Source organism: Tursiops truncatus, chromosome 4 (genome assembly GCF_011762595.2).
Source record: "Tursiops truncatus isolate mTurTru1 chromosome 4, mTurTru1.mat.Y, whole genome shotgun sequence".
In the NCBI taxonomy this organism is placed as follows: domain Eukaryota; kingdom Metazoa; phylum Chordata; class Mammalia; order Artiodactyla; family Delphinidae; genus Tursiops; species Tursiops truncatus.
This window is the reverse complement of record NC_047037.1, coordinates 142,609,499-142,634,064: the sequence shown is the minus strand read 5'-3', so window position 1 is coordinate 142,634,064 and position 24,566 is coordinate 142,609,499. Positions and strand designations below refer to the sequence as shown.

Sequence of the window (24,566 nt, the reverse complement as noted above, 5' to 3'; positions counted from 1 at the left end):
TCACGTGTACAGAAAAAATTAATAACCCTTCCGCAGGGGCTTCCCTGGGCGCCGCGCTCTGTGCCCCACCTCCACTGCTCTTCACACACTCCGAGGGTCCGTGTAGACTTTGGGCCGTGGCTCAGGGCTCTCTTTTCCTCCTTCCTCACCTGTTGGCCGTGCACGCCCCTCTCTGTCCCTGTCCCGGCCCCACCTCCTAGGCATCTTTCAGAAGACAGGGGACGGCCCCAGCAAAGGGGTCCCCCTGCAGAGCTTGAACGGGGCCGAGGCAAGATGGGAAAGTGGGCGTCTGTCACGCTCTCGGCTGTCTACACCCGCTCTTGGGTGATGAGTGGAAGAGAGTTTAAATAAGTGTGTTTCTCACGGGCTGTTTCCTGGGGTGACCTGGAGGTCAAGGTGATCAGGTGTGATGGTCATAGGTGGCAGGTTCCAGCGTGATCACCTAGCCGTGTGCGTGTCTGCCAACCTCTGCAGGCTCCGTGTGGGTCAGGGTCCGGGTGTGGCCCGTGAGGGTCCGTCAGGGTGGGGCGGTCCTGGGTCCCCAAGGAAAGGGCTCTATTCCGGTGTGTTAACATCCTCTGCAGCCCTGGCGATGCTGCTCTTCCCTCACGTTGCACAGACCTGAGAGGCGCAGACAGATGTGAGCACGGGGTGCATATCTGTGAATATACATTCACGTGCATAGACATAGTTTCAGATGCTATTTCCCCTTATTTTTTTCCGTAAAATGTATAACTTTTTATTAAAACCCCAGCATAACTCTTTATTAAAAACACATCAGTTCAGGGCCTTCCCTGGCGGCTCAGTGGTTAAGAGCCTGCACTTGCACTTCCAGAGCACTGCCTATGCCCGTCTCTGTGCAGAGAACAGTGCGCAGAAGCAGAGACCCTCGCTGCCCTCCTGGAGGTGCACAGAGGGTAGCCTCACAGCCAGTGTAAAATGGTAAACGACGCCCACTGAGACGGAAAAGCACGTGGTCCAGGACTGAGAGCGAGGTTTAAAAAAATAAGAGTGACCATCTCCCCCCCTACACTCCCGCAGCTGAGAACTTTCACTGCTGCTTGGTCCCCTGCAGGGGGGAAGCTCTGCCTTCCCTGCTCGAGCCCACTCGCTGCTGCTGGGGTGCCAGCACCCTGTCCTGTCTCGTCCTGTGTCGCCTCATCCCACCTAAGGCCTCTTACGCCTCTCCACCCACACACCAAGTGAGGAGCGTGGCTAAGGCCCACGGGCGCTCCCGCCTGTTGCCCATCACTCTAGCGCCCCTGGCATCCGTCCTTCCTGCCTGTCCATAAACAAGCGGGTTTAAAACAGAATAACCAACGGTTAACCTTCTACCACCTTAGTGGTGCTGCATCCTTCCACACCTAGGCGAGGAATCAGGCTCTATTTTTCCAAAACGTTAAAACCCGATTGAACAAAATGGAATCACTTGCAGACAACGTTGGGCTGCAGGTCATCCAGTCTCCCCACCTGGTAAATGTGGATGGCTGTGCACGTTCCTAGCCTTGACCCTTCCCTCCATGACCCCCGGAAGGCGAGCCCCTCCTCACACGTGGTCTGTAAGCCGCAGGTCCCCACTCCGGTCCCAAGCCCTTGCAGACGCGCCCCCCCCCCCGCCATGTCGCACAGGCACGTCCAATGGAGTCTCGTACTCTCCCCCAAACGGCTCCTTCCTCTGGGGTCCCCTGTGTGCAGTCCCCGTGCCCTTCCCGTGCATCCGCGTCCACAGACACTTAATGACCATATTTCCTCTGTTACAACTGGGGTGCAGTTCCCTCCTGATGCCCCTTGGTCCCCAAAACTCCAGCTAGACGAGTGCCCTTCTTCCTCCGGCAGCACAAGCCCGTGGACCAGAGAAAATGTCCTGAGCCGCACCCTCCAGCTTCGGCGATGTCCTCATTCACCTTCTGGTATTTTTTTTTTTTTTTTTTTTTGCGGTACGCGGGCCTCTCACTGTTGTGGCCTCCCCCGTCGCGGAGCACAGCCTCCGGACGCGCAGGCTCAGTGGTCATGGCTCACGGGCCCAGCCGCTCCGCGGCATGTGGGATCTTCCCGGACCAGGGCACGAACCCGCGTCCCCTGCATCGGCAGGCGGACTCTCAACCACTGCGCCACCAGGGAGGCCCTGGAATATCCCATTTTTTGTGGGTGGGGAGGGGCACGCCTGTGGCTTGCAGGATCTTAGTTCCCCAACCAGGGATTAGCCCGTGGAAGCGCGGAGTCCTAACCACTGGACCGCCAGGGAATTCCCAAGGGATGTCATGGTTTTAACCCTCAAAGTCCCTTAGCCCGGGAAACCCTGAAGTCTGGGCAAATCTGGACAGTGGGCCATCTCTGGTACGTATGTTTTTCCCACACAAACAAGCAATTAACTCAGTTCTCTGAGGACACTGGCCAGACTCCCACAGATTTAACTCCATTCTGACACCGTCTGCCTGGAGATCTCACAGATTAAGGGCTCATTCCCACAAGACCACCCCCCGTCCCTTGACCATCCCAGGTTGTCATTTGTGCTTCTGACGGACCAGCTATAGATCAGAGATTCGGTTCATTTGCAAGAGGGGTTCGCAGAACTGGAAAACAGTTTACTCACTAGATTACCAGTTTAGTTTTGTAATAAATGAAGAGCTAGATGAAGAGGTGCACAGGGCAGGGGATGGGGAAGGGGCACAGGGCCCCCAAGCCCTCTGAGCCCACTCTCCCCCCCCCCCCCCCGAAGCTCCCTGAACACGGTGCTTCTGGGTTTCTACGGAAGTTCCATTATACAGGCGTAGGCATGGTTGAACAAAGCACTCCAGCCCCTCTCCCCTCCCTGAAGGCAGGGGACGCAGAGGAGACTGCAAGTTCCCCAGGCAACCAGATCTCATCCACAGCTGCTTTCCAAAGGTCACCACAGGAACAAACTCAGATATGCTTGAAAGGGGACTGTTACGAATAACAAAGACACTCTTGTATCACTGATTACTTGGGAAATTCCAAGGGTTTTAGGAGCTCTGTGCCTTGAACAGATGAAGACGAAATATATATTTCTTATTAATCACAGTATCACACCACCCTCTGGGCCCCCAGCAGACCTGCGAATGGGCACATCTGGAGGGCATCTGGCTTTGAGTCCGCTACTTTCATTTTAAATTCTAACTGCTGAGGGCCTTTTACTGTACGGGACCTGGGGCTCTCCACCTGGGCAGTTGAGGAGCTAGAATAGTGGGTGCCTTATTGCCCTTGCAGAGCAGCACTTCCCAGCTCAGGGTCTCAGCAGCCTGTGCCTGGGGAGCTTTCGACGACACCTCGCCCACCAAGTTCTGACTGCCTTGCTGGTGTGTGCGTGCGTGTGTCTGTCTGTCTGTCTGTCTGAGAGCACTGGCATTGCCACTTTTAAATGGACTTCAGGTGATGGCAGCTGAGGTTGAGACCCCGCTGGCCCAGAACCACGCTTCTGAAGGGCTGGTTCAGACAGCAGGCTCAGCTTCACCAGGCTGGGCCTGGCCCCCGACCTGCTGAATGAGAGGCTCTGGGACTTGAGTTCCACAGTTGAGTTTGCCAAGTCCTGCAGGTGATTCTGTGACACTCTATAGTTTGTGTATAGTTACGTGAAGCAAGCAAATGGAGGCCTAATCCTGGACGTAAGGGTGCCTCTGTGCATGGGGGCTGCAGGTGCTGTGGGTGCAGGGGGTGGTGCCCCCTCAGGAGAAGGCTCAGAGGGCGCTCCCCTCCTGCCCCCCACCCCCCCCACCCGTCCACCCTGCCTCTCACTGGCTGCATGACCTTGAAAGAATTAAGTTTTCTGTCTTGTCAAAGTGCAGGTGAAGGGGTCACAAGAGCCCCCTTCCCCGTCCCTGAGAGGAAGTGCGTTGAGGGTCATGACTGCCCGCGTGGGAGGGGGCAGGTGGCAGAGTTTTCTGTGTCTCAGTCCAGGGCAAATCCCTGGGCTCCAAGAGGCCCAGCCTGGCAGGGACCAGGGAGCCCTTCCCAATTGCAGCCCCCCTTGGAGCCATCCTCATACCCTGGGTGCACGCACGGTGCTTGCATCTCTTAACCCAACCACAGAAAATGGGCTCTGGCCTGTCGGCACAGTCCTCTGCTTCTGTCCATCCCTCCCGCTGCCCCAGAGCCCCGCTGCCCCTCCCCGGCCTGAGAGCACCCACAGACCTTTCCAGATCCCTCCGAGGCACCTCCAAACTCTGAGGCCCTCAAGTGCACCCTTTGTCCTCAGCTGAGCTGCAAATGAGCTCTCCGCAGTGTTAATGATCACGGTGGTTAAAATGTGACCGGCCCAGGTAGACGCTTCGATCTGTTTACACAGCCTTTCTGGAAGTAATTCTTTAACTTACTAAAGAATGTACTAACAATGATGAAAAAATCAGATGGCACACTCAACCACCAAATGAAAACAACTCAGGTGAAAGGCCCAAATTGTGTGATTCCCATATGCACGGTCCAGGGGCGGGGGCCCTGGAATTCCAGAACCAGCTGGGCTCAGGCCTCAGCCCACCGTGGCCGTCTACCCCCGGACAGCCCTGTCCATGGTGCTGCCGTTGGGCACTCCTCCTAAGTTAACACCACGAACTGTATCAAACCTCATCCCTTAACCACTGTTCTGGAAAGACCACACATTCTATCTTAATTCCAGATTGCAAACAGAATGCTCATCTGTTTCTCTGGAGAGTCGCTGTATTTCGTATTTCTCATCCTGTGTGGTTTCGGGTCTTTCCTATCAGCTTGAAGCTCTTTGATAATCGAATGTGTCAAGTTAAATAATGCTGTCCCGTCCGCCCCCTTTTCAAACAGGGACTTGGGCTCTAGTTACTGAGTTGTGTTTTTTTGTTTTTGTTTTTGTGTGTGTGTGTGTGTGTGTGTGTGTTTGCGGTACGCGGGGCTCTCACTGTTGTGGCCTCTCCCGTTGCGGAGCACAGGCTCCGGACGCGCAGGCTCAGCGGCCATGGCTCACGGGCCCAGCCGCTCCGCGGCATGTGGGATCTTCCCAGACCAGGGCACGAACCCGCGTCCCCTGCATCGGCAGGCGGACTCTCAACCGCTGCGCCACCAGGGAAGCCCCTGAGTATTTTTTGAACTTCCTCATTGTCGAATTGTCCCACAGCTCAGTTGTATTTTCAAATGCCATTGCTGATGGCACTCTTTGAGATGCAGTAGCGTTCACTGTGTCTTGGTTAATGTTTACAAATGTCCAATGTCCTTCAAATGCCAGTACATGGTTGTTGTGTGGTTGTTACGATGAAACAATGTTGCTTTCTGGGGCCATAGTTCCAAGCCCAGGCTGGTATGTTTGTTTTTAATTCCAAAACTTTCTTTTTTAGGAAAACTTTTTTTAATTGGCGTCTAGTTGATGTACAGTGTGGTGGCAGTCTCTGCTGTACAGACAAGTGACTCGGTTATACACATACAGACATTCTTTTTTTATATTGTTTTTCATTATGGTTTATCACAGGATATTCAATATAGTTCCCTGTGCTGTACAGTAGGACCTTGTTGTTTATCCCGGGCTGGTGTTTACTCCAGTTCCAATGGCAAATGAGTCTTTAAACATCTTTTTCTATAACAGAAGATCCAAACCAAAGGGAGATAAGTATTTGAACTGGAGGATGTAGGGCAGACACAGCTTACTGCAGTCAAGGGCCCTTTGCTGCCTCACATGAACAGGAAGGAACTTTGTTCCTCTACAAAGAGCCAGAGGCAAGTTGAAGGCATGCTCGTTAAAACATTGGACATCCACACTGGTGTGACATCACAGACGTGCAGTCACTGTGTGCAGGAGCGCCAGGCTCAGGGACGCTAACACTGGGCCCCAACCTGCGGCCCTCGGGTCCGTTCTGTGCGTGACCCCGTGACCTCGTGATGGTCAGCAGTGCTGTGAGCTGAGCTGTACCGCTAAAGTGCACGGAAGCGGAGGTCATGGAGGTAGGAACTGGCAGGGTTGGGATGCCAGCCTCACAGTCCTGATGCGCTGTTTTCCTGGCCCTATGACCTTCCGCAGGCACCCTGCTGGGCCCAGTTTTCCACATCTGGCAGCGGGGAAGGATGAGGTCACGTTGCCTTTGGTCCCTGCACATCGCAGAGGCACAAATACACTGCAACCAACTGTGTCCTCCTGGCGAGAAAAGTCTTTCCACACTGACCCTGGGGGTTGAGGACCAGTTACATTCCAACCAGTTGGGGCCGTCTCAGGGAGAGCAAGTACGGAAGATTTTAAATGCCACACCGCTGAATCCCAGCACACTGAGAGGGAGGGGTGCTCTGATCAGTCTGCACCACACCTACCTCGCCGGGGTCAGCTAGATTCCGTACTGGACTGCAAAGCCCACTGCCCGGATTTCACCGCAGCCCTCAAGAGTTGAGGTAGGTGTGGACAGCAGTGGAACACGACCCAGTAAGTGACGTTGGGGCCCTGAATTAGGTCAAAGATGGCAGACACCTCCCCCGTGACGGACGGCCCACCCCTGATCCCAGCACTGCTGCTACCGGGAAGGTGGTCTTACCAGGCTGGTCCAGGAAGCCACAAGCCAGTGACCCCAGGAAGCTTAGGAGAAGTATCCCTGGCTTCCCTATACAATACCCAAAGCCCCATTGTACTTTGGCTATGGAAACACAATCTTAAAAAGAAAGCAACTGGACTCTCGCAGTATATGTTTTTATCATTCCATGACGCTGTCCGGGGCCGGGGTCCAGCAGACCTCCCAGGCGCCGGCCTCCGCCCGCCCGCTCCCTCCCCGCGGCCCGAGCCCCGACTCGGGGGAGGTGACCTCCGGGTCGGAGGTCTTCCGGGCGGGGGTCAGGGCCCCAGCGTGCTGGCTCTGCGAGGCCCGCGGGACCAAGCCAGAAAGCAAGGCCTCCCGTCCACTCGCTGAGCGCTCCTCCACCCCTTTAGGGTCAAGGTCGCGTAGCACCCCTCCCAACCGCGCAAGCGCACTGAGCCTCAGCGGCCCCCGCGGCCCGCCCCCGTCCCGCCGCGCAGGCGCACTGATCCGCGCGCCGGGAGGCGGGACCGCGAGCGGCGCGGGGCGGGCCCCTGTTCCGCACTGGCCCGTCCGCCGCCCCGCCCACCGCCGGAGCGCGGCCCTTCCGGGCGGAGGCGCCTGGCCGGGGTCCGAGGTGCTGCGCGTCCGGCAGACGAGGACGACGACCGACTGGCGGGGTCGCAGCCGCCATGGCGTCCGGCAGGGTCCGCGGGCCGACTCCGCGCTGGGGACTGGCCCTCGGCGGCGCCGCGCTGTTCCTGCTGCTCCTCCCGGCGGCCGCCGCGCAGGGTGAGGGCAGCCGGCGGGCTCGGGGGCGGGGGGGCCGGGGGTGCGGGGCGGCGGGGCGCGGTGTCGGGGTCAAGGGGTGCGGAAGGCCGGGGGTCGCAGCCGCTCTGGGTCGCTGCTCTGGGCTCGCGCGGTCTGCGGCCGGGGGGCCACCCGAGTGTCGGTCCGCAGCCTGGGGCGGCGGGGCTCGGGGACGGCGGTGGGCCGGCCCTTTGTCCTGGCTCAGCATGCGGGGTGGTCCGGGACCGCGGCGTCGGCCTGGCCGAGCGCAGCGGCGCCACGACCCTCGGAAAGAGCCGTCTCGGGTGTGGACTCGGGGTCGAAAGCAGAGCTGGGGAGCTCGCTTGTCCCACAGCGGGTCGGCGGCCGGAGTCCAGGGGCCGGGCCCTTGTGCGGGCGCGGCTGGTGTGTTGGGGGCCCTGCTCGCTTCGGGGAGGCCTGTATGCCGCCCCTACACCCGCCACCGTGCGGAGTAGGCCCCTCCGAGGAGCTCCAGGGATAGCGGCCGGTGCTTGGGCTGAGCCCGCCCTGCCGCTGGTTCCTAGGCTCTGCAGGCCCGCGCTGCGTGGGCAGGTGGGCGGCCTTGCTAGGCGATCCCTCCTGTCCTCAGTAACTACTTGTGCCAGGTGCCGGGCCCACGGTGGTGACCGGCAAGTGGAGGCGACGAGTTCCTGGGGGGCCTGACCAGGAAACGGCAGATGAGAGTCAGGGGGTGGTGGTGAGGGGAGTGCATGACCTAAGGGCCCAGCAGTTCCAGAAGCGCTGGTGCTGGAGGGTGGCTTCCTGTAGGTGGTCTGCAGGCCGCTGGGGATCTTGGGAGCGTTTGATCTGGCTGCTGTGTGTGGCATCCCCGCGTGGTCGCTAGTGTGGGGAATCGAGCCTTGGGCCGGTGGCCTAACCGACCTGGGTCAGCCTGAGGGGCCGGGGCTTTTCTCAGCGCCAGTTAGCTGCGGCTTCGGTACCTTCTGTTTAGCACAGCAAAGCGCCTTTCCTCTCTGTGACCTCGTGGGGTGTCGGTTCCAGGGCAGGACTACTTGAGTTTTTTCTCATCGCCTCCTAAGCGTACTTGTGTGTACGTTTGTGATACTGTTCGTTAATGCAGAGTCGAGTGACACAGAATAGGGAACTTCCGGCCCAGGTGGCGCGTTCAGCACAAGTGTGGTGCGAGTGCTTTTTACCAAACTGGGTGGCTGAGAGCCAAGGGTCCTCAGTCGCCCGAGAACCTCTCCTTGGTGGCCGCCGGGTGTGTATTGTTGAAGTGGGTGTGTCAGGAAGCGCCCCAGGTGTGTTTGACTGCCAGCTTTTCACCCTGCCCTCGCCCTGGACTTAAGGGCACAGACTCCTGTGGGTTGCGTGGGCATGTCTTGTGACAGTTTGGGAGTGAAACTGGACTCTAATCCTAGTATTTCAGGAGAAAAGTGGCTCTTCTTCTAGCCACACTGAGCCCGGGCTTGCTGTGAGACTTTACCACTTGTCATGCTGTAGGAATGTGACTACGCTATTTAAGAGACTTTGTTTTCCTCGCAAGGGTGCTGTGTGTATTAGGAAAAATCACTCTAGAGAAACAGAACCAACAGGATATACGTAGCTATAGAGAAAGAGTTATTATGAGGGACTGGATCACGTGACCGAGGGGCGGAGGAGCCCCATGAGCTGCCGTCTGCTTTCCGGGAGAGCTGGCGTGTAGCGCAGGCCACACCTCAAGGCCAGGCAGTGGGGAGCCCGGGGGATACGGCCCAGTCTACGCCTGAAGGCCCAAGGGCAGGGGGAGGTGGACGTCTCAGCTCTCACACAAAGAGCAGACTCCTCCTTCCTTGCCTTTCTGTTCTGTTCGGGCCCTCAGTTGGTTAGGTGATGCCCACCCACCTTGGAGAGGGCCAGGTGCTTTCACCCGTCCACCAACTCATGCTCGTCTCTTCTGGAAACACCCTCACGGCCACTACCAGAAAGAGTGCTTTGGGAATTCCCTGGCAGTCTAGTGGTTAGGACTCTGCGCTTCCATTGCCGGGGGCTCGGGTTCCATCCCTGGTTGGGGAACTAAGATCCTGCATGCTGCACGGCAGGGCCACAAAAAAGGAAAAGAAAAAAAAAAAATCTTAAAAAAAGAAGGAAACAAACAAAGTGTTTTACCAGCTCTCTGGGCGTCCCTTAGCCCAGCCAGTCTGACAGATAAAATTAACCATCACAGAGCATCATACCGGTCCAAACCCAGCCACGTCTAACGTCTGTCTTTACTGTGCACTTGGGTGGTGGGGAGACGTTAGGAACCGACAAGGTGTTGAAGATCTTCAGAGGGAAGTTCATTGAATTAAAGAAGTTTCATGGGCTTTGGACCCCGCTTTAATTGGGTGTGGGGTCAGACTCCACCCCAGAGTTTCACCTTTACATCTAGAGGGAAGGCAGCCCCTAAAGGGACCTCAGTCTTGTCCTAAACAGAGGGGTCCGGAGGAGCTGGTGGTGGCCGGGGTAGCTGGGGGCGGGGGCTTCTTACAGCGGTCTTGCTGCAGAGAACGGGGGCTTCCAGGCAGGTTGCGGGGCATGGGGTGTGTGCACGGGTCCGAGCCTTTGCCCTCTGCCCTCCTCACTCCCCCTTTTCTGCTGAGGCGGTGGGACAGCCAGGACTTTTTGTCTAGGTGAACTTTCTGCCTCGTTTCTCATGTGAAATTGACCGCGCGGGCACCCTGTGCCCTGTCACCGTGCGGCATGGCCATAGTGCCCGGTTCTGGGGCTTTTCCACTGCTGAGGGCGCTGCCGAACGCAGGCAGCCCTCTGGCCTGTTGTGTTCCACAGTAAATATACTGACTCACTTCCTTGTTTCTTTACAACATCCCTCTTTACACACACTAGTGTGTCCTTTTGTGCTTAAGCAGTTTAGGAAGGAACTCAAATGTATCATGGGTTAGTGTGTCCGGAGAACCTTTTTTGTTTTAACTTAGTTTCCCAAGAGCATGAGACTTAAGGTTCTCTAGTCATTGGTAAGGGGAGTCCAAGCTGAAGAGTTCCGGCCACGGGCCTTCCGAAGTCAGGACAGTGACGTTCAGCGTTAGACCTCGGAAACTCAGGCCAGATGTTTACATGTCTCTGGCTTTCAGCACAAAGTTTTCTGTTTCCGGGATGAGATAAGATGCAGTGAGTGACTGCTGACGCCCAGTCTCTGAAGCAGCTGCAAATGGTTAACGTATTTCCCTGTCTTACTACGAAAAACACCCTGGTGTTTTCAAGGGCGAGGAGGGAACTACCTTGTCTCGGCTCTGAACTGACTTTGGGAGGGCTGTTGAACCTTGGCGTTGCCAGGAGCAGGAGAAGGGCGAGGCCGTCTCCTTGGCCCTTCCCCTCCCAGGCCTCTCTGTTGACTCATCTGGCCCGTGACCCAGAGACCCCAGGGTGGACCGGTTTATGGTGTGTATCTTGGAGCCGATGTCGGTTAGGTTAGTTCACGCAAGACCAGTTACCACACAGACTTTTAAATTGGAGAGGCCTGAGAAGAAGTTCCCATGCTGTAGCACCTGCTGCCCGGGGCCTCTCTCACGGTGCTTCAGAAGGACTCGAAAGTGGGTGTGGTAGGCGCCGTGCGGTCCCCGCCACACCTCCCTGCCCTGCGCTTTAGAGAAACAGTTGAAGGAGTAAATGGTCCAGTGAACTCCTGAGTCCTTTCTGCTCTTCCAGCCTTCGCCATATTTGCTTTGCTGCTCCTTGTCTGTGTCTGCGTGCTTCTGTTTCTTTTGGCCGTGCCTGGCGGCCTGTGGGATCTTCCTTCCCTGACCAGGGATTGAACCCAGGCCACTGCAGTGAAAGCGCTGAGTCTTAACCAGTGGACCACCAGGGAAGTCGCTGCCTGTTACTCTTGTCACCAAACCGTTTGAGAGCAAGTTGTGATGTGGCCATTTACCCTAAATTCACCAGGGTGCATCTCCTAAGAAGGGCATAGCCGGAACGTGACGGTCAAGTCTGCACAGTGACCATTGGTACGATCCCGGACCCTTGATTTAACACACGACTGTGCACACAGATCACCAGTTACCTCAGTAGCGTCCTCGGTCCTCTGACCCCGGCTGGCGTGTTGCTTTTGGGTGTCATGTCTCTCAGCCTCTGTTCCCCTGGAGTAGCTCCTCAGCCTGTCCTTGTGCTCAGAGGCCCTTTGTGGTCCTGCCTGGTTTCCTCTGATTTGATTCGGGTGCATCTCGGGGGGATTCAGCCACTGGGTGACTGTCCTTCCTGCACCCCTCAGAGGCACCTGCTGTCACTTTGTGCTGTTCTTGTCACAGGTTGTCTTGGTGATATCTCCGATCATTTTTCAGGTGCCATTTTCCATTCACAGGTATAATTAAGCCGGGGCGGGGGGTGCTCTGACAGCGTACGTAACACCTTGTTCCTCCGCAAACGGCGCAGTGGTCTTGGTGTCCCTGTTTACTGGACGGAGACTCTTGGCTAGCTGTCCTTCCCTGTGTTTATTCTGTGTCCGTGTGAAGTCATGGGCGTTCAGGAGGTGAGAGTCCATTACTGTCATTCACTCTGACGTTAAGTTGTGCCACTTTGGCAAGGAGGACCCCCTCCACGCTGGCTTCTGGGTCCTTGTGCCACTTTCTGGCTTTGCAAGCTGTCCAAGGCCGGTGTTGTCCTTTCTCGGCCCCGGTTGTGGCGTTATTGTTCTGCCCGTTTCCTTTTAGTGGGGACAGTGGCTGGAGACCAAAGACCTGGCAACATGTGTGCCGTCCTCTCTCAGCCCCTTGGTGGACAGAACTGCGAATCCGGCTTGTGAGTGAGGCCGTTCCCTCCTGCTGGTCCACAGGGCCCCGGGGCCCCTCTCGGCAGTCCTCTGAGAATGGAGGTATTTCAGGGGCCGCTTCTGGCTCCAGCTTCCTGGGGCTGAGGGAGTAACGCAGTTGAGGGTCGGCTCGAACGCGAACCCAGCAGCAGGCCGCTGGAGGCTCTGCGGAGGGTGCTGCTTCATGGGGACTGCGCAGAACGGCGTGTTGTCACAGAAGGGGCTTTCGTTTCAGATAAAAGAGGATTTTGGTTTTTAAGAATGGAACGTGGAAGGCTGTTGAATAGACGAACTCTCCAGCTATTTCACAGCAGCAGTTACTGCGTGAGTCCTGCTTAGCAAACGACTTAAAGCTAAAGCTCTTTGCCCTGCATTTTATTAGGAAAACCTTGGAAAGTAGAGGGAAGTTGGGAGACCTGGGCAGTGAGCGGCCCTCCGCCCACCACCAGGTCTGTCGCATTTTGAAGTTACAGCCACGCACGCCCCCACCTCCTCCCCGTGCACCTCATCACTAAGAGCTCAGCGTTCACCTCCTTCTTTTGAGATCAAGTTTACATACAGTGAAGTGCAGGAATCCTACGTGTGCCATCCAGTGAGTTACACCTGTGAGACCCTGACCTCCTGCAAGCCTCAGAACAGGCCTCTCCAGGAGCTTGGGGCCCCAGCCAGCCCATCCTTCCCCCTCACCCGGCCCCCGAAGAGGAGTCTCACCCGTCCCCGAGCCCTGCGCTGCGGGCCTTTGCGGGAGGCTTCCCCCAACGCACGTGATTTGTAGAGTCATCGTGTGTGACGTAGACTTCTTTTTTAGGGCTGAAGAGTGTCCCACTGTAGGACTGGACCAGTTTAGTTTCCCTGTCCATCCTCCAACGACCTCTGTCCCCTTGCCCCTTGGGTACAGCGTGTTAGGAGGAGGTGGTCCCGGGGAGAGTCGGGTCCTCCATCCAGGCAGGAGGAGCAGGCCGCGCAGAGGCCCTGGCCAGGGAGCCACCTGGAAGCTCTCAGGACCAGTGGGGAGGCCGAGGGGCATGCGGGGCGCCTGGACATCTGGGCCATTTTCAGCTCTCAGCTGTTCTGTACATAAAGTTGCCATCAGCCCCCTGTGCATGTCTCCCTGTGCATGTGTCCCTGTGCACGTGTGTTCTGGTTTGTCTTGGGTACGAGACTGAGAGTGGAATTGCCAAGTCTCGGAGGAGCACGTGTTTGTTTTTGAGCCGCTGAGCCCGCCCGCCCCGTCCTCACCACCATTAGCATTGTCAGTCTTTGTAATGCAGCCGTTCTGGTGGGTGTGAAGTGGGGCCTGACTGCGATTCTCACGTGCCTTTCCTGGTGGCTGATGGGATGTGCTCAGGCCTCTTCCAAGTGTGTGCGTGTCTTGAGGGGCGGCGTGGAGTGAAGAGCGGCTGCTTGATGGTGGACTGGAATCCTTTATTCGTACACCACCTCTTCGCTTCTGCTTAGCTTGCGTTCCAGAGCTGTCAGCTGCTCGGGGTTTGAGCCTTTCCCGTAGCACCTGTGCGGTGAAGAGTGCCTGGGGGTGCAGGGGGTGCTCCGCAGGGTTGGGACCAGCGAGGGGGCCACGGCCTGGCTTGAGTCTGGCCTGGCATCGCTGTGGCCTCTGGTTGCACGGTGTCTGCTGACTAGACAGTCAGTGGTGTGTGACCATGCAGGTGAGACGCAGGCGCTGGCCTTGCTGGGCGGCGCCGTCTTCTCTCCCGGGAGACCCCTGGGGTCAGGACCACACGTGTGCTGCTTGTGTGTCCTCCCAGGGCCCTGCCTGTAGAGGCCCAGTCTGCGTGCCTGAAGGCTTGGCGCGGGGGGGGCCGCCTTTTCCGGGCTCTGAGCGTCACTTGCCCACCCTCCCCGCGTGGCCGCCGCCGCAGGATTCTCAGTGATGTTTGTTCTTTGCCCTGCAGGTTGTTCTCAGAACACAAACAGAACCTGTGAAGAGTGCCTGAAGAATGTCTCTGTAAGTAGCACAGGGTCAGCATGTGATCCAGAAGCAGACCCGCTGCCTCTGGCTCCAGGGCTGCTTGTGTGTGTTCCGGGCTCTGTGGTCTGGGGTTTGTGGAGGTATTTTTCATGACGGCTCTTAGCAGCCTTTCTCAGGCATATTAAAGCGTCTGGTGGAAGCTGCACATGCCACTTGAGTGCTGTTCACGTGCTCCTTCCGCTCCTGAAATAAAGCACGTGCGTTTCACACAGCCCGGAACTTGTGTGAGCCCCTGGTGCCCGCAGGCCTGAGCAGAGGTGCCCGGCGGCAGGGTGGGGGCCAGGGAGGCGGGAGCACGTTTAGCCCCTCGTCTGCGACTGTTGACCTGTGCCCAGGGCTTTCCCACGGGGCTCACTCCACCTTGGAGGCCTCTTGTCTTACAGACGGACCCTGAGATGCGGCAGGTGTGCTCGGAGCCCTCCCGGCCCCCGCCGGGCTCTCGCAGTGCTGAGGGGGCCTCGAGCTGGAGTGCCCGTGCTCGCCCTCCTTGTGTGGGGTTGGGGGGTGCCCAGACCACAGCAGGGTGCACACCTCCTCTGAAGGCCTGACCCCCGCTCTGAACCCAGACAGGTGAGGTCAGAAGTGCAGGTGAAAGCCAGGGCAGAGCCCGCTGCGTGCGAATCCTTAATGCACACGGGCTTCCGGAAGGATCTGCCGGCACCCCTGCGTTGCTCACCACGTGCGTGTGCCTCATTAATCTAAACAACGAGTGACAAACAGCCACGACAGCAGCACAAAGGGAACTTACCCTCCCAGTGAGCTCGTGGCTTTCGGTGAAGCTGCCACGCAAAAATGGAAAATCAGCTGTTTCAAACTTGAGCTGTTTGCAAATGGTGGACTTCCCAGAAGTCGTTAAGCCAGGAAAGAACCGCTGAAACGGAAGTTATTCTGAAACGGCCGAAATGAAGAGGGCCTCCCTGCTGTCTGTCATTTTGAGCACAAGACACCAAAGTGGACACTGTGTCAGTGGCCCTGGGACCCCAGGTTTCACTAAAACATTTCTCTGTAACAGATTTTCACCCTAACTTGGGACCAAAACATACCGTGACTTTCCATCCTGTTAAAACTTCAAAGAAAAAAAACTTAGTAAAATCTTTACCTTCAAGCTTGAAAACATCCTGAACGTCCTGACCTGGGTGGGTTGTTAGGTTGACCCAAACCTCACATCTGTGCCAGTGCCTGCCCGGCTCTGGGCCCCTCGGCTGGTGTGCTGGCCAGGTCTCTGCCGTGCATTCCAGGGACTCGGGCACACCTGCCAGGTTTTCTCCAGCTTTGCGGTTCTGGACGGATGCCCTTGTGCTCTAGTAGAATCATCTTTAAGACAGCCAGCAATAAGACAGACCGCTTGGTTCAGTCCTAGAGATCAAATTAGCATCTTTACAGGGTGATAACCGTGGGCGGACACCACTCCAGCCATGCCTGGCTCGCTCCCTCCTGCAGGCGGCTGACGCCTGGATGCTCTGGGTGTTAGAAGGGAGGGCAGCATCCGGGCGAGGGGAGCAGGCCACGCAGAGGCCCTGGGCGGGGACCAGCAAGGGGGCCGAGGGGGGACAGCAGTGTGGCCAGTGGGGCTGGCCCTTCAGCATTTACGCATCTGATGCCCTGTCATTGCCTCTTGCAGTGTCTTTGGTGCAACACTGACAAGGCGTGCTTGGACTACCCGGTGACCAAAATCCTGCCGCCCAGCTCTCTCTGCAAGCTGAGCTCTGCGCGCTGGGGCGTGTGCTGGGGTAAGTCGCTGTTCTCATTGGCTTCTTGCAAAACCAGTGCCGTTTTGAAAATTCTGGTTGTGCTCAGTTAATGTAAGCTGCCAGGAGTGGGGAGGTGGGGGAGGCCGGTGAGAGCGGTGGCGTCTGGGAAAGTGGCCGGTCCGGGTCTGGAGGCTGCCCTGAAGGCCACGGCCTTGGCTGTGCTCTTCAGGCATCTCCCCACGTCCCGGGGCCATGCGGGTGGCGTGTCAGCACCTGTCTCAGTGTCGTACCCTAACCCATACCCTAACACATACCCTAACCCTAATCCGTTGTCGTACCCTAACCTGCACCCTAAACCGTACCCATTCCCTAACCCTAACCCTAACCCTTACCGGAAGCCTTACCCTAGCCCGTACCCTAATCCTAACCCATACACTAACACTAACCCGTACTCTAACACGTACGCTAACCCTAAGCCGTTGTCGTACACTAACCGGTACCTAAACTGTACCCGTTCCCTAACCCTAACCCTAACCCTAAGCCTTACCGTAACCTGTACCCTAACCCTAACCCGTACACTAACGCTAACCCGTACCCTAACACGTATGCTAACCCTAAACCGTTGTCGTACCATAACCTGTACCCTAAACCGTACCCGTTCCCTAACCCTAACCCTAACCCTAACCTAACCCTTACCGGAAGCCTTACCCTAGCCCGTACCCTAATCCTAACCCATACACTAATGCTAACCCGTACCCTAACACGTACGCTAACCCTAAACTGTTGTCGTACCATAACCTGTACCCTAAACCGTGCCCGTCCCCTAACCCTAACTGTAACCCTAACCCGAAGCCTTACCCTAACCCGTCCCCTAATCCTAACCCGTACGCTAACACTAACCCATGCCCTCACACGTACGCTAACCCTAAACTGTTGTCGTACCATAACCTGTACCCTAAACCGTATCCGTTCCCTAACCCTAACCCTAACCCTAACCCTAACCCTAACCCTGCTCTTTCTCCAAGGGAAGTGATCCCTAGGTGAGACCCAGGTTGTTTCCTAGGTGGCCTTTTAGGTTGGTTTGTGGTGTGTGTGGCCACGTGGAGCTCATTTTCATGAGTTGGGCTTATTAATCCTTTCCTTTATGGCTTCTGGTTCGGGGCCATCGGGAGGCCCCCTGGCTACAGGTCATAGGAGCCAGTGCTCTTGCAGAGAATTGTGATGATCTGTTTTATCTGTCTTTTTTCGAATTGATTTCCATCTCAGAATCTGTCAGCCTCCGTCTGAAACGACTCACTTCTGACTTCACCAGCTGAAACCCAGGGAGCCCAGAAGTTTGTGTCTGTGGGAGTGTGTGGGTGCGTGTACATGTGCAGGCACACCCCTCACGTCCTCCCAGCTGGCCATTCCCTCTATCGCCCTCACTCCAGAAAGGCTCCTTGGGCCACACGGCCGTCTGCTTCCATGTTGGCGGCCGCCTCCTCCGTGGAACCTTCCCTCCCCATCTGTTCCGCAGAGATGGCTCCCGCACCAGGGAACCAACCATCAGCATCTGGGACCTTAACTGTTAAAATGCTTTTAAACTGAAGCATGACTCTAACACAGTGCACACGTGAGCCCTCGCTCCCTCTCTCCGGGCCCTGGACTCCAGAGGACACACACACGTACACACGTGCAAGTACAGACACATGCGTGCACACATGCGTGTACACTTGTGCATATACAAATGCCTGCGTACTCAGCGAATTTTCACGTGAGTCTGCAGGTTATCGCCACTCAGCAACACACACAGACCACGTCCAGCGCTCGCCTATCCCTCAGGACACCGTGGGCGACCGCTGTGGTGCACTGGTGGACACCGGGCTGTGTGCGGGCTGCCGTGTGCTCCCGCGTGGGCTGGACACAGACACCCACCCGCCCTGGGCGTGCGCTCAGGAGCACGCTGCTGACTGGCACCCCTTTCACGTCTAGCCTTAGTCGGTGGGCCACACGGTTCTCAAGCGTGGCTGCCCCCGTTGATGCCGCTCCAGGCAGCATCGGGGCACACGGGCTCACGGGGGGTGAGCAGGGGCGCTGGGGGCAGACTTTGTGGTAACAGGAGGGCGCGGTGCCCACGGCTCCTGAGAGAAGGTGCGTTGGCCTCGTCGGGTTTATTCCTCGGGCCTGCAGGGAGCTGGGGCCTCATCCACGGGAGCCGAGCGGGTGGGGCCTTGCGGTCCACCCCGTCGGGCAGCACCTCATACTACCTCAGCCCTGTGCCACAGGTGCTTTTATTCTTACAAGTAACTGTAGAATCATCTTAACCAGTTCTAGGCAAAATTGGGGTTGTGAATGTAATGACCTTAAATATAGGCGTTCAGGGGACTTCCATGGTGGTTCAGTGGTTAAGACTCTGCACTTCTGCTGCGGGGGACCTGGGTTCAATCCCTGGTCGGGGAACTAAGATCCCACATGCTGCACAGCTCAGCCAAAAAACAAACAAACAAAAACACACACGCGTTCAGTTGGAGAACAGCAAGGTCTTTACCGTCTGAACCCTCGTCTGGGAACAGGGGTCTCTCTCTGTTCAGGTCTAGTACGTCCTAGAGTAGATTTCCGGAAGTAAGCCCATAGTTCAGCTTCCCATCGTGGTGGAATTCCTGTTCTGTTTTATAACTGGGTTTAGCTGCTAATCAGAAAAGCTCTTGTGGGGGCAGGTGTATTTTAGAGCCAGTGGTCTGACTGGTCTCATGGGTTTTTGTTTTTTCTTGGTTTCTTTTAAATTTTATTTTATTTATTTATTTTGGTGGCACTGGGTCTTAGTTGTGGCAGGCAGGCTCCTTAGTGGCGGCTCACTGGCTCCTTAGTTGTGGCACGTGGGCTCCTTAGTTGTGGCTCGCAGGCTCCAGAGTTGTGGCATGCAGACTCTTAGCTGCAGCATGTGGGATCTAGTTCCCTGACCAGGAATCAAAACCACATCCCCTGCATTGGGAGGCGGATTCTCAACCACTGTGCCACCAGGAAAGTCCCTCGTCGGTTTTGAAAGTTGATTGTTCTCGGGACTTCCCGGGTGGCACAGTGGTTGAGAATCCACTTGCCAACGTAGGGGACACGGGTTCAATCCCTGGTCCGGCAAGATCCCACATGCAGCGGAGCAAATAATCCTGTGCACCACAACTACTGAGCCTGTGCACCACAACTACTGAAGCCCGTGCGCCTAGATCCCATGCTCCACAGTAAAGAGAAGCCACCACAATGAGAAGCCCGCTCACCACAATGAAGAGTAGCCCCTGCTCGCTGCAAGTAGAGAAAGTCCACGTGTAGCGACGAAGACCCAACGCAGCCAAAAATAAATAAAATAAATAAATTTATTTTAAAAAGTAAATAAAAATAAAGTTGATTGTTCTCGAGTTCTCTAGTCAAAAAGTTACGCCACCTGCTTGTGGCGGTCTCCCGTTACTACTGTATCTTGCAATTCTGGCACTTCCAGAACAGGTCAGAGGAGGAAAAACCACATGGTTCAAAGCTCAGAAGGCAGAGCGAGTGCTGTCACACTGGCAGCCTGAGGGGGGCTGGGGGCACCGGGGCACTGGTGTCTCCCTCCCCGACCCGAGGAAGAGCTCTCACCTTCCAGACCCCAGCCCACCCCACCTCCCCCCAACCAAGAGACCAGTGGCACCCGAGCTTACGAGCTCTGAGCTCTGTGCGGCAGGAGGCTGTCCTGTGATGGTCGCACTGCTGTCCAGGGCGGGGCGGGGTGGTGCTAACTGGAAGGTGTCAGCCTGTCCTGTGGTAGGCTCTGGCTTGAATGGAGTGGAAAAGTACCGACTGACTGGTTTTAATTTGTAAATCCTCAAGAGAAGTTGGAAAGAATTGCAACTTGTTCTGAGTGCGTTTGGTCTGGACAGGAAATCACAGTCACCGTTCTCCAGCCCCTGGGCGTTGGCTGGGGCCGCAGCTCCAGCTGGTGCCCTGCCCAGCGGACAGGCGTGTGTCCTGTTGGCAGCAGATGGGAGGCTCTGGTCTTTGACTTAGATAATCACGGAAGCCGGTCGGGCTTAGCGTCTGATTGCGTGAGATTGAGTTTCAAGTGTTGTAGCAGCTGAGTGCACTGCGGAGCTTCTCTTTCTTCCTGGTTTTGTTAACTTTTCTCAGGTTGGAAACAGCCTTTCAGCATCAGGTGATGAGAAAAGCTACCTGTTGCTTCAGGTTGATGGAAATGGTGACTAAGTCACAGAAGCAGGCTGGAGGAAGGCGGGGGCGTCGTCGTCCGTCCGTTGTCCCCCCGCCGCAGCCCCCCCCCCCCCCCCCCCCCCCCCCCCCCCCCCCCCCCCCCCCCCCCCCGCCTGCCGAGGAGGAGGCGTGGCCGCGAGCGGGGCCCTGACTGTGCGCCTTTGCATTGGCAGTGAACTTCGAGGCCCTGATCATTGCCCTGTCGGTGCTTGGGGGCGCCCTGCTCCTGGGCGTCGCCTGCTGCTGCTGCTTCTGCTGCTGCGGGAGGAGGCGGAGCCGGCGGCCGGACAAGAGCGAGGAGAGGGCTGCTCGGGAGCGAGAGGAGCGCCGGGTCCGCCAGGAGGAGCGGTGAGGGCCCGGGGGCCGTTACTCGGTCCCAGCTTTCTCCACGTGGGAAAGTCAGGACCGTGTCGGGCGTCCGAGGGGGCTTCTCGGTGGTGGCGTGGAGGGTGGGAAGCCGCGTGGCAGGGACCTGGCCGGTGGCCACCAGCTGGGACTTTGGGGCAGGGCCGGCGAGGCCTCTGGAGGCCCGTCTGGTTCTGAGCCCACGGGGGCTCAGCAGGAGAAAGGCTTCTGCCTGGGGTCTCCTGTCTGTCCGAGGCATGTGCGCAGGGGGGCTGGGGGCTTGTCAGCCCGCAGCGGCCGGGCCGAGGCTCCTGCGAGCTCCTAACCATCCTCAGAACCAAGCGTAAGGTCTTTGCTGATTGGCTTGTTTTCATACGGAAAAAATGTCTTCAGTCACAGTACGGGGTGTTGGAATTCCTTTCCTTGAAATGAAGGGGTCCGTGCTCAGCACCCTGCCTGTCCCGGTGGGAGCGTGGCTGTGGCCACATCAGAGCTGCCACCACCTGGCTCTGGCTCCCAGAGGCCACAATGGAGTGAAAGGCACAGCTGTTGGCATTACACTGTGGGGACTTCCCTGGCGGTCCAGTGGTTAGAGCGCTGCGCTTCCACTGCAGGGGCCCCGGCCACACACACACACACACACACACACACACACACACACGAAATGTACACTGTAATTTGCTGCTGAAAGGGATTTCTGTTTTCTAGGAGAGCAGAGATGAAGTCGAGACATGATGAGATCAGGAAGAAATACGGTGAGAATCGCCTGGCTCTGCATTTCCGTCGGCAGGAGCTGGCCTGGCCGTCTTGGCTGCACCCAGCGCCCGGCGGGCTCTGCTATAGGGTGTGGGCTGCACTGGGAGCAGTGCCCGTAAGACGAGGCCCGCGCGCGCTCTGCCTCTGCCGGCCTTCCTGGCCCCTGCTTGCTGGTGAAGTGCTGTCGCCCTTTGCCGCCTTGTGGACTTGTTTGCCCTGCGGTGGGGTGAGTCCCTTACCTGCGGGGCTTTGCCCGCCTTCTCCCTTGTGCTGGAGTTGCTCCTGGCCCGCCTCCTGACCGAGTCAGCAGTAGCCACACTGAGGCCTTGGACCGCTTGTTTCCCGGGAGCTGTGTCCAGGCTCTGTTCTGGGCTTTTGTTTGGTGAGGTTTTCAGTGGGGGACTATGTTTTCGGTGTTTGACAGCACTGAACCTGCTTCTGTGTTTAGCTGGCTCTGTACTGATTTTCAAACCACCGATATCACTGGTGTTTTCTGCTCCCTGGCACTTGGTTTCCGACGAAATTTGGAAATCATGGAAAGCTTTTTGAAATCTGATTTTAACATTAATGTAAATAAAAGACGAGATGGTTGTGTGCTCGGGTGCGTGTACACACACACACACACACACACACAACGTAGCACAGGTCGTGATGGGATCCTGGACCTTTGCTCTGCTTGGCCTGCACGAGGCCTTTTCTGGAACAGTCACGGATTCCCTGTGTTCCTGTCTTGGAGCTGGTCAGTTGCCCTTTAATTGCACTGATAGAATTCTCTTGTGCCCTTTGTGTAAAGCCCTTTGAGTGGCCTGGACTTTGGAAGGAAGCCTCAGCTGTGGGGAACCTTCGAGCTGCTGGTGGGAGGGGGAGGGAGGTGCTTGGCCCTATGAACACCAAATGCACCGCAGACGAACCCGTCTCTTGACGTTAGAAGGCCTTTGGTTTCTTTATCACAAAGCAGTTTCTGTGTGTTTTCCCTCTAAACTAGAAATAGAGCCGGAGCTGGGCCTTAACAAGACTGCTAGTATTCGGTATTTGGCACGTGATAGTTTTTTACCCAAAACCAGCTGTGCGCTCCGCCCCACCCCCAGGCTGAGCGCTTCCCCCCCGCAGGCTGAGCTCGCTCTGTTGCTCTGACAGAAGGGCGTTCTCCCCCCACCCTTAGCTTTCCCCCACTGTCCCCCACCCCCCAAACCCTGCGGTAAGGAGACTTGTTGCAGTGGCTCCGGAGAGTTGCGTGTGCAGCCCAGGTGTGTAAAGAGGGGGGCGGGTGCGTTTCCACGATGCAGAGAGAAACGCCGAGTCTCTGGGCGCTTAGCTCCTTCGCAGGTAAACTGACGGTCACCTTCTGTGTGTGGCCTTAATTCTGAAAATTAATCAGCATTTATAAGAATATCTAAAGTAAGGTGGTTTTGTTTTGTTTTCTTCTGTATAATTTAGTCAACCACTGAGGGAAGAAACGGTGGCTTTAAATTTCTTATTTCCCTTTGAGAGAATCAGCAAACAAGTCTATTTCTTAGGATGTGTTTCTTAGAAATACTGTTTCCAATAAATTCCACTTCAGTTTTCAAGTCACCTGTGGTGTGACGTTCACGAAAAGGTGAAGGGTAGTGTTTGAACCTGCCTATTAGCATACCCAGCTTCCTTTTGGCCGCAGTAAATCTTCATATAAGACACCGCGTGCTGCTTTCTGACCCTCGTTTCCTGTTGGCTGAGTGCATTTCTAATCAGGCCCGTCTTGTTTTCAGGTTTGTTTAGAGAAGAAAACCCATATGCTAGATTCGAGAACAACTGAGACGCACTTCGTGGCACGGCAAGCGGTCTCCACGCCTTTCCTCGGGCTGTGGGTCAGCAGGGACCCGCTGCCCCATCCGCCTCTGACCCTGGGGAGGGAAGCTGCCCTCCAGGCCCAGGCCTGGGAGCTTCTGTTCCCTCTTCTCTGATTTCTGTATTTAGTCACTTGAGACATTATGACTGTCAGGGCTTTTCTGTTGTTCATTTGGGGAGGAAACTGCACATCCCTGGCCTCTGCTCCGTCTGCGAGCCAGTGCAGACCATCTCCCTGCATCCGGGCCCGCGCAGCTCCACGCGCAGGAAGTGGGGCGTCTGCAGTCCGTCTTGGGGCCACCCCCCAGCCCCTGTCATTTCCCCAGAAAAGCACAGACGACTTGCCGTTGACATCAGGGTACAGGACGCAGTTGGACGAGGGTTTGCTTTCTGCCCTTGACTATACCGAATAGCACTGAGTGGTAGTTAAACTCACCTTATGTCTTTTTTTCTTTTTTTAAGAATTCTTGGATTTTATTCTCCCACCTAAAAGATTCCACCAAAAAGCTTTACTGTCAAAGTTCAGGCCACTTATGGGATGACTTTTTAGTGTGTCTCTTTACTGGAACATCAAGATATTTTTCCAGTAAAAGTTGGAATTATAAAACCTCTCTGAAGGGCAGTAGTCGGTCAGGTGCTGGTGTGTGGCTGGCAGGGGGGCGTGTCTAAGAGGCTCCGCCTGCCGTTCCCGCCCCGCTGACCACAGGCCTCAGGCCCCAGGGGCAGAGTCTCCTGAATCAGACCTGCCCTGCCATCTGCGACGGTCACCTAGGGCTCTTGGGTGACCACAGGTCCGCCCCCGGCGAGCAGGGGCCTGCACTGGCCAGGCTCCGCGGGGCCGCTGATGGAATCTCCGCGCACGACAGACGCTGGTGGCTGTCCTGCTTGGCCGACAACCTGAGCTCCGGCCTCTGCTCCTTTGTCTCGGCCGTGTTCTGGGAACTTCCTTCCATGGCCACACGTGGTGGTTCCTTTTCTTCCAGATCAAGACGCGTGACTGCAGTAAATGGTCTGAGCGCTTCCTGGCAGGGACAGCAGACCGTGGAGTCACCGTGAACAGCCTTTCTTAAATCTGAAAATAGTCCTAGTTGCCAAATTGCTTTGAATGTGAAAACCATTGAGCTTTGGGGAGGCGGGTGAACAAGCACGTGAAGTGAGTGAGTTCACGCGGACCCAGTGATCAAAGGACGTGTCATCAAACGGTTGCACGTGCCTTGTTAGCTACACAGATCTGTTTGATTTAACAGTCTTACCTTTAAGTTTCACAAACAACCTTTAACAAACTCTTTAGTCTTATTTCTCTGGTTTCTTGGGCATTTGATAGCAATGAAAGTATTATGAAACATTCCTAAGTATTTTATAACAGTTTGCAAATTTTTACTTTCTACTGTTTGTTCATAAAAGAAACTTTGTGATAGACTTCAGTGAACTTTGTATTAACACGGTAGCTCGTGTGGATGTAAAGTCACTCTCTGGACCTGAGGCTGCCGAGCTGAAAGCAGAGCCGGGTTGTGAGTGCGAGTCTGCGAGGCGTTAGAGCGGGCGCCGTCCTCCCACACGGCGCGGAGCCCGCCTGGGAGCGACACTGTAGTCATGGGCTTCTGAAATGGTACTAAGAGCAGCCAGAAACCGTAACCTCACGGAGACCGTAAGCCTGAGTGCCTTACTCTTTAACCAGTTTCCAATCAGCAGATTAATACACGCTTTTGTTGACAGTGCTTTGC

General features: G+C 56.4%; 1 protein-coding gene across 1 annotated transcript; it reads left to right on the top strand.

Moving 5' to 3' along the window:
* The first annotated feature begins 7,077 nt into the window (after positions 1-7,077).
* PTTG1IP (PTTG1 interacting protein) lies at positions 7,078-24,560 on the top strand. The gene is made up of 6 exons (XM_033856225.2): positions 7,078-7,262; positions 13,938-13,990; positions 15,636-15,744; positions 20,091-20,265; positions 20,971-21,017; positions 22,764-24,560. Exons 1-6 carry the CDS (start codon positions 7,163-7,165, stop codon positions 22,808-22,810), a joined length of 531 nt encoding a protein of 176 aa, XP_033712116.1. The 5' UTR covers positions 7,078-7,162; the 3' UTR covers positions 22,811-24,560.
* Positions 24,561-24,566: the final 6 nt, after the last annotated feature.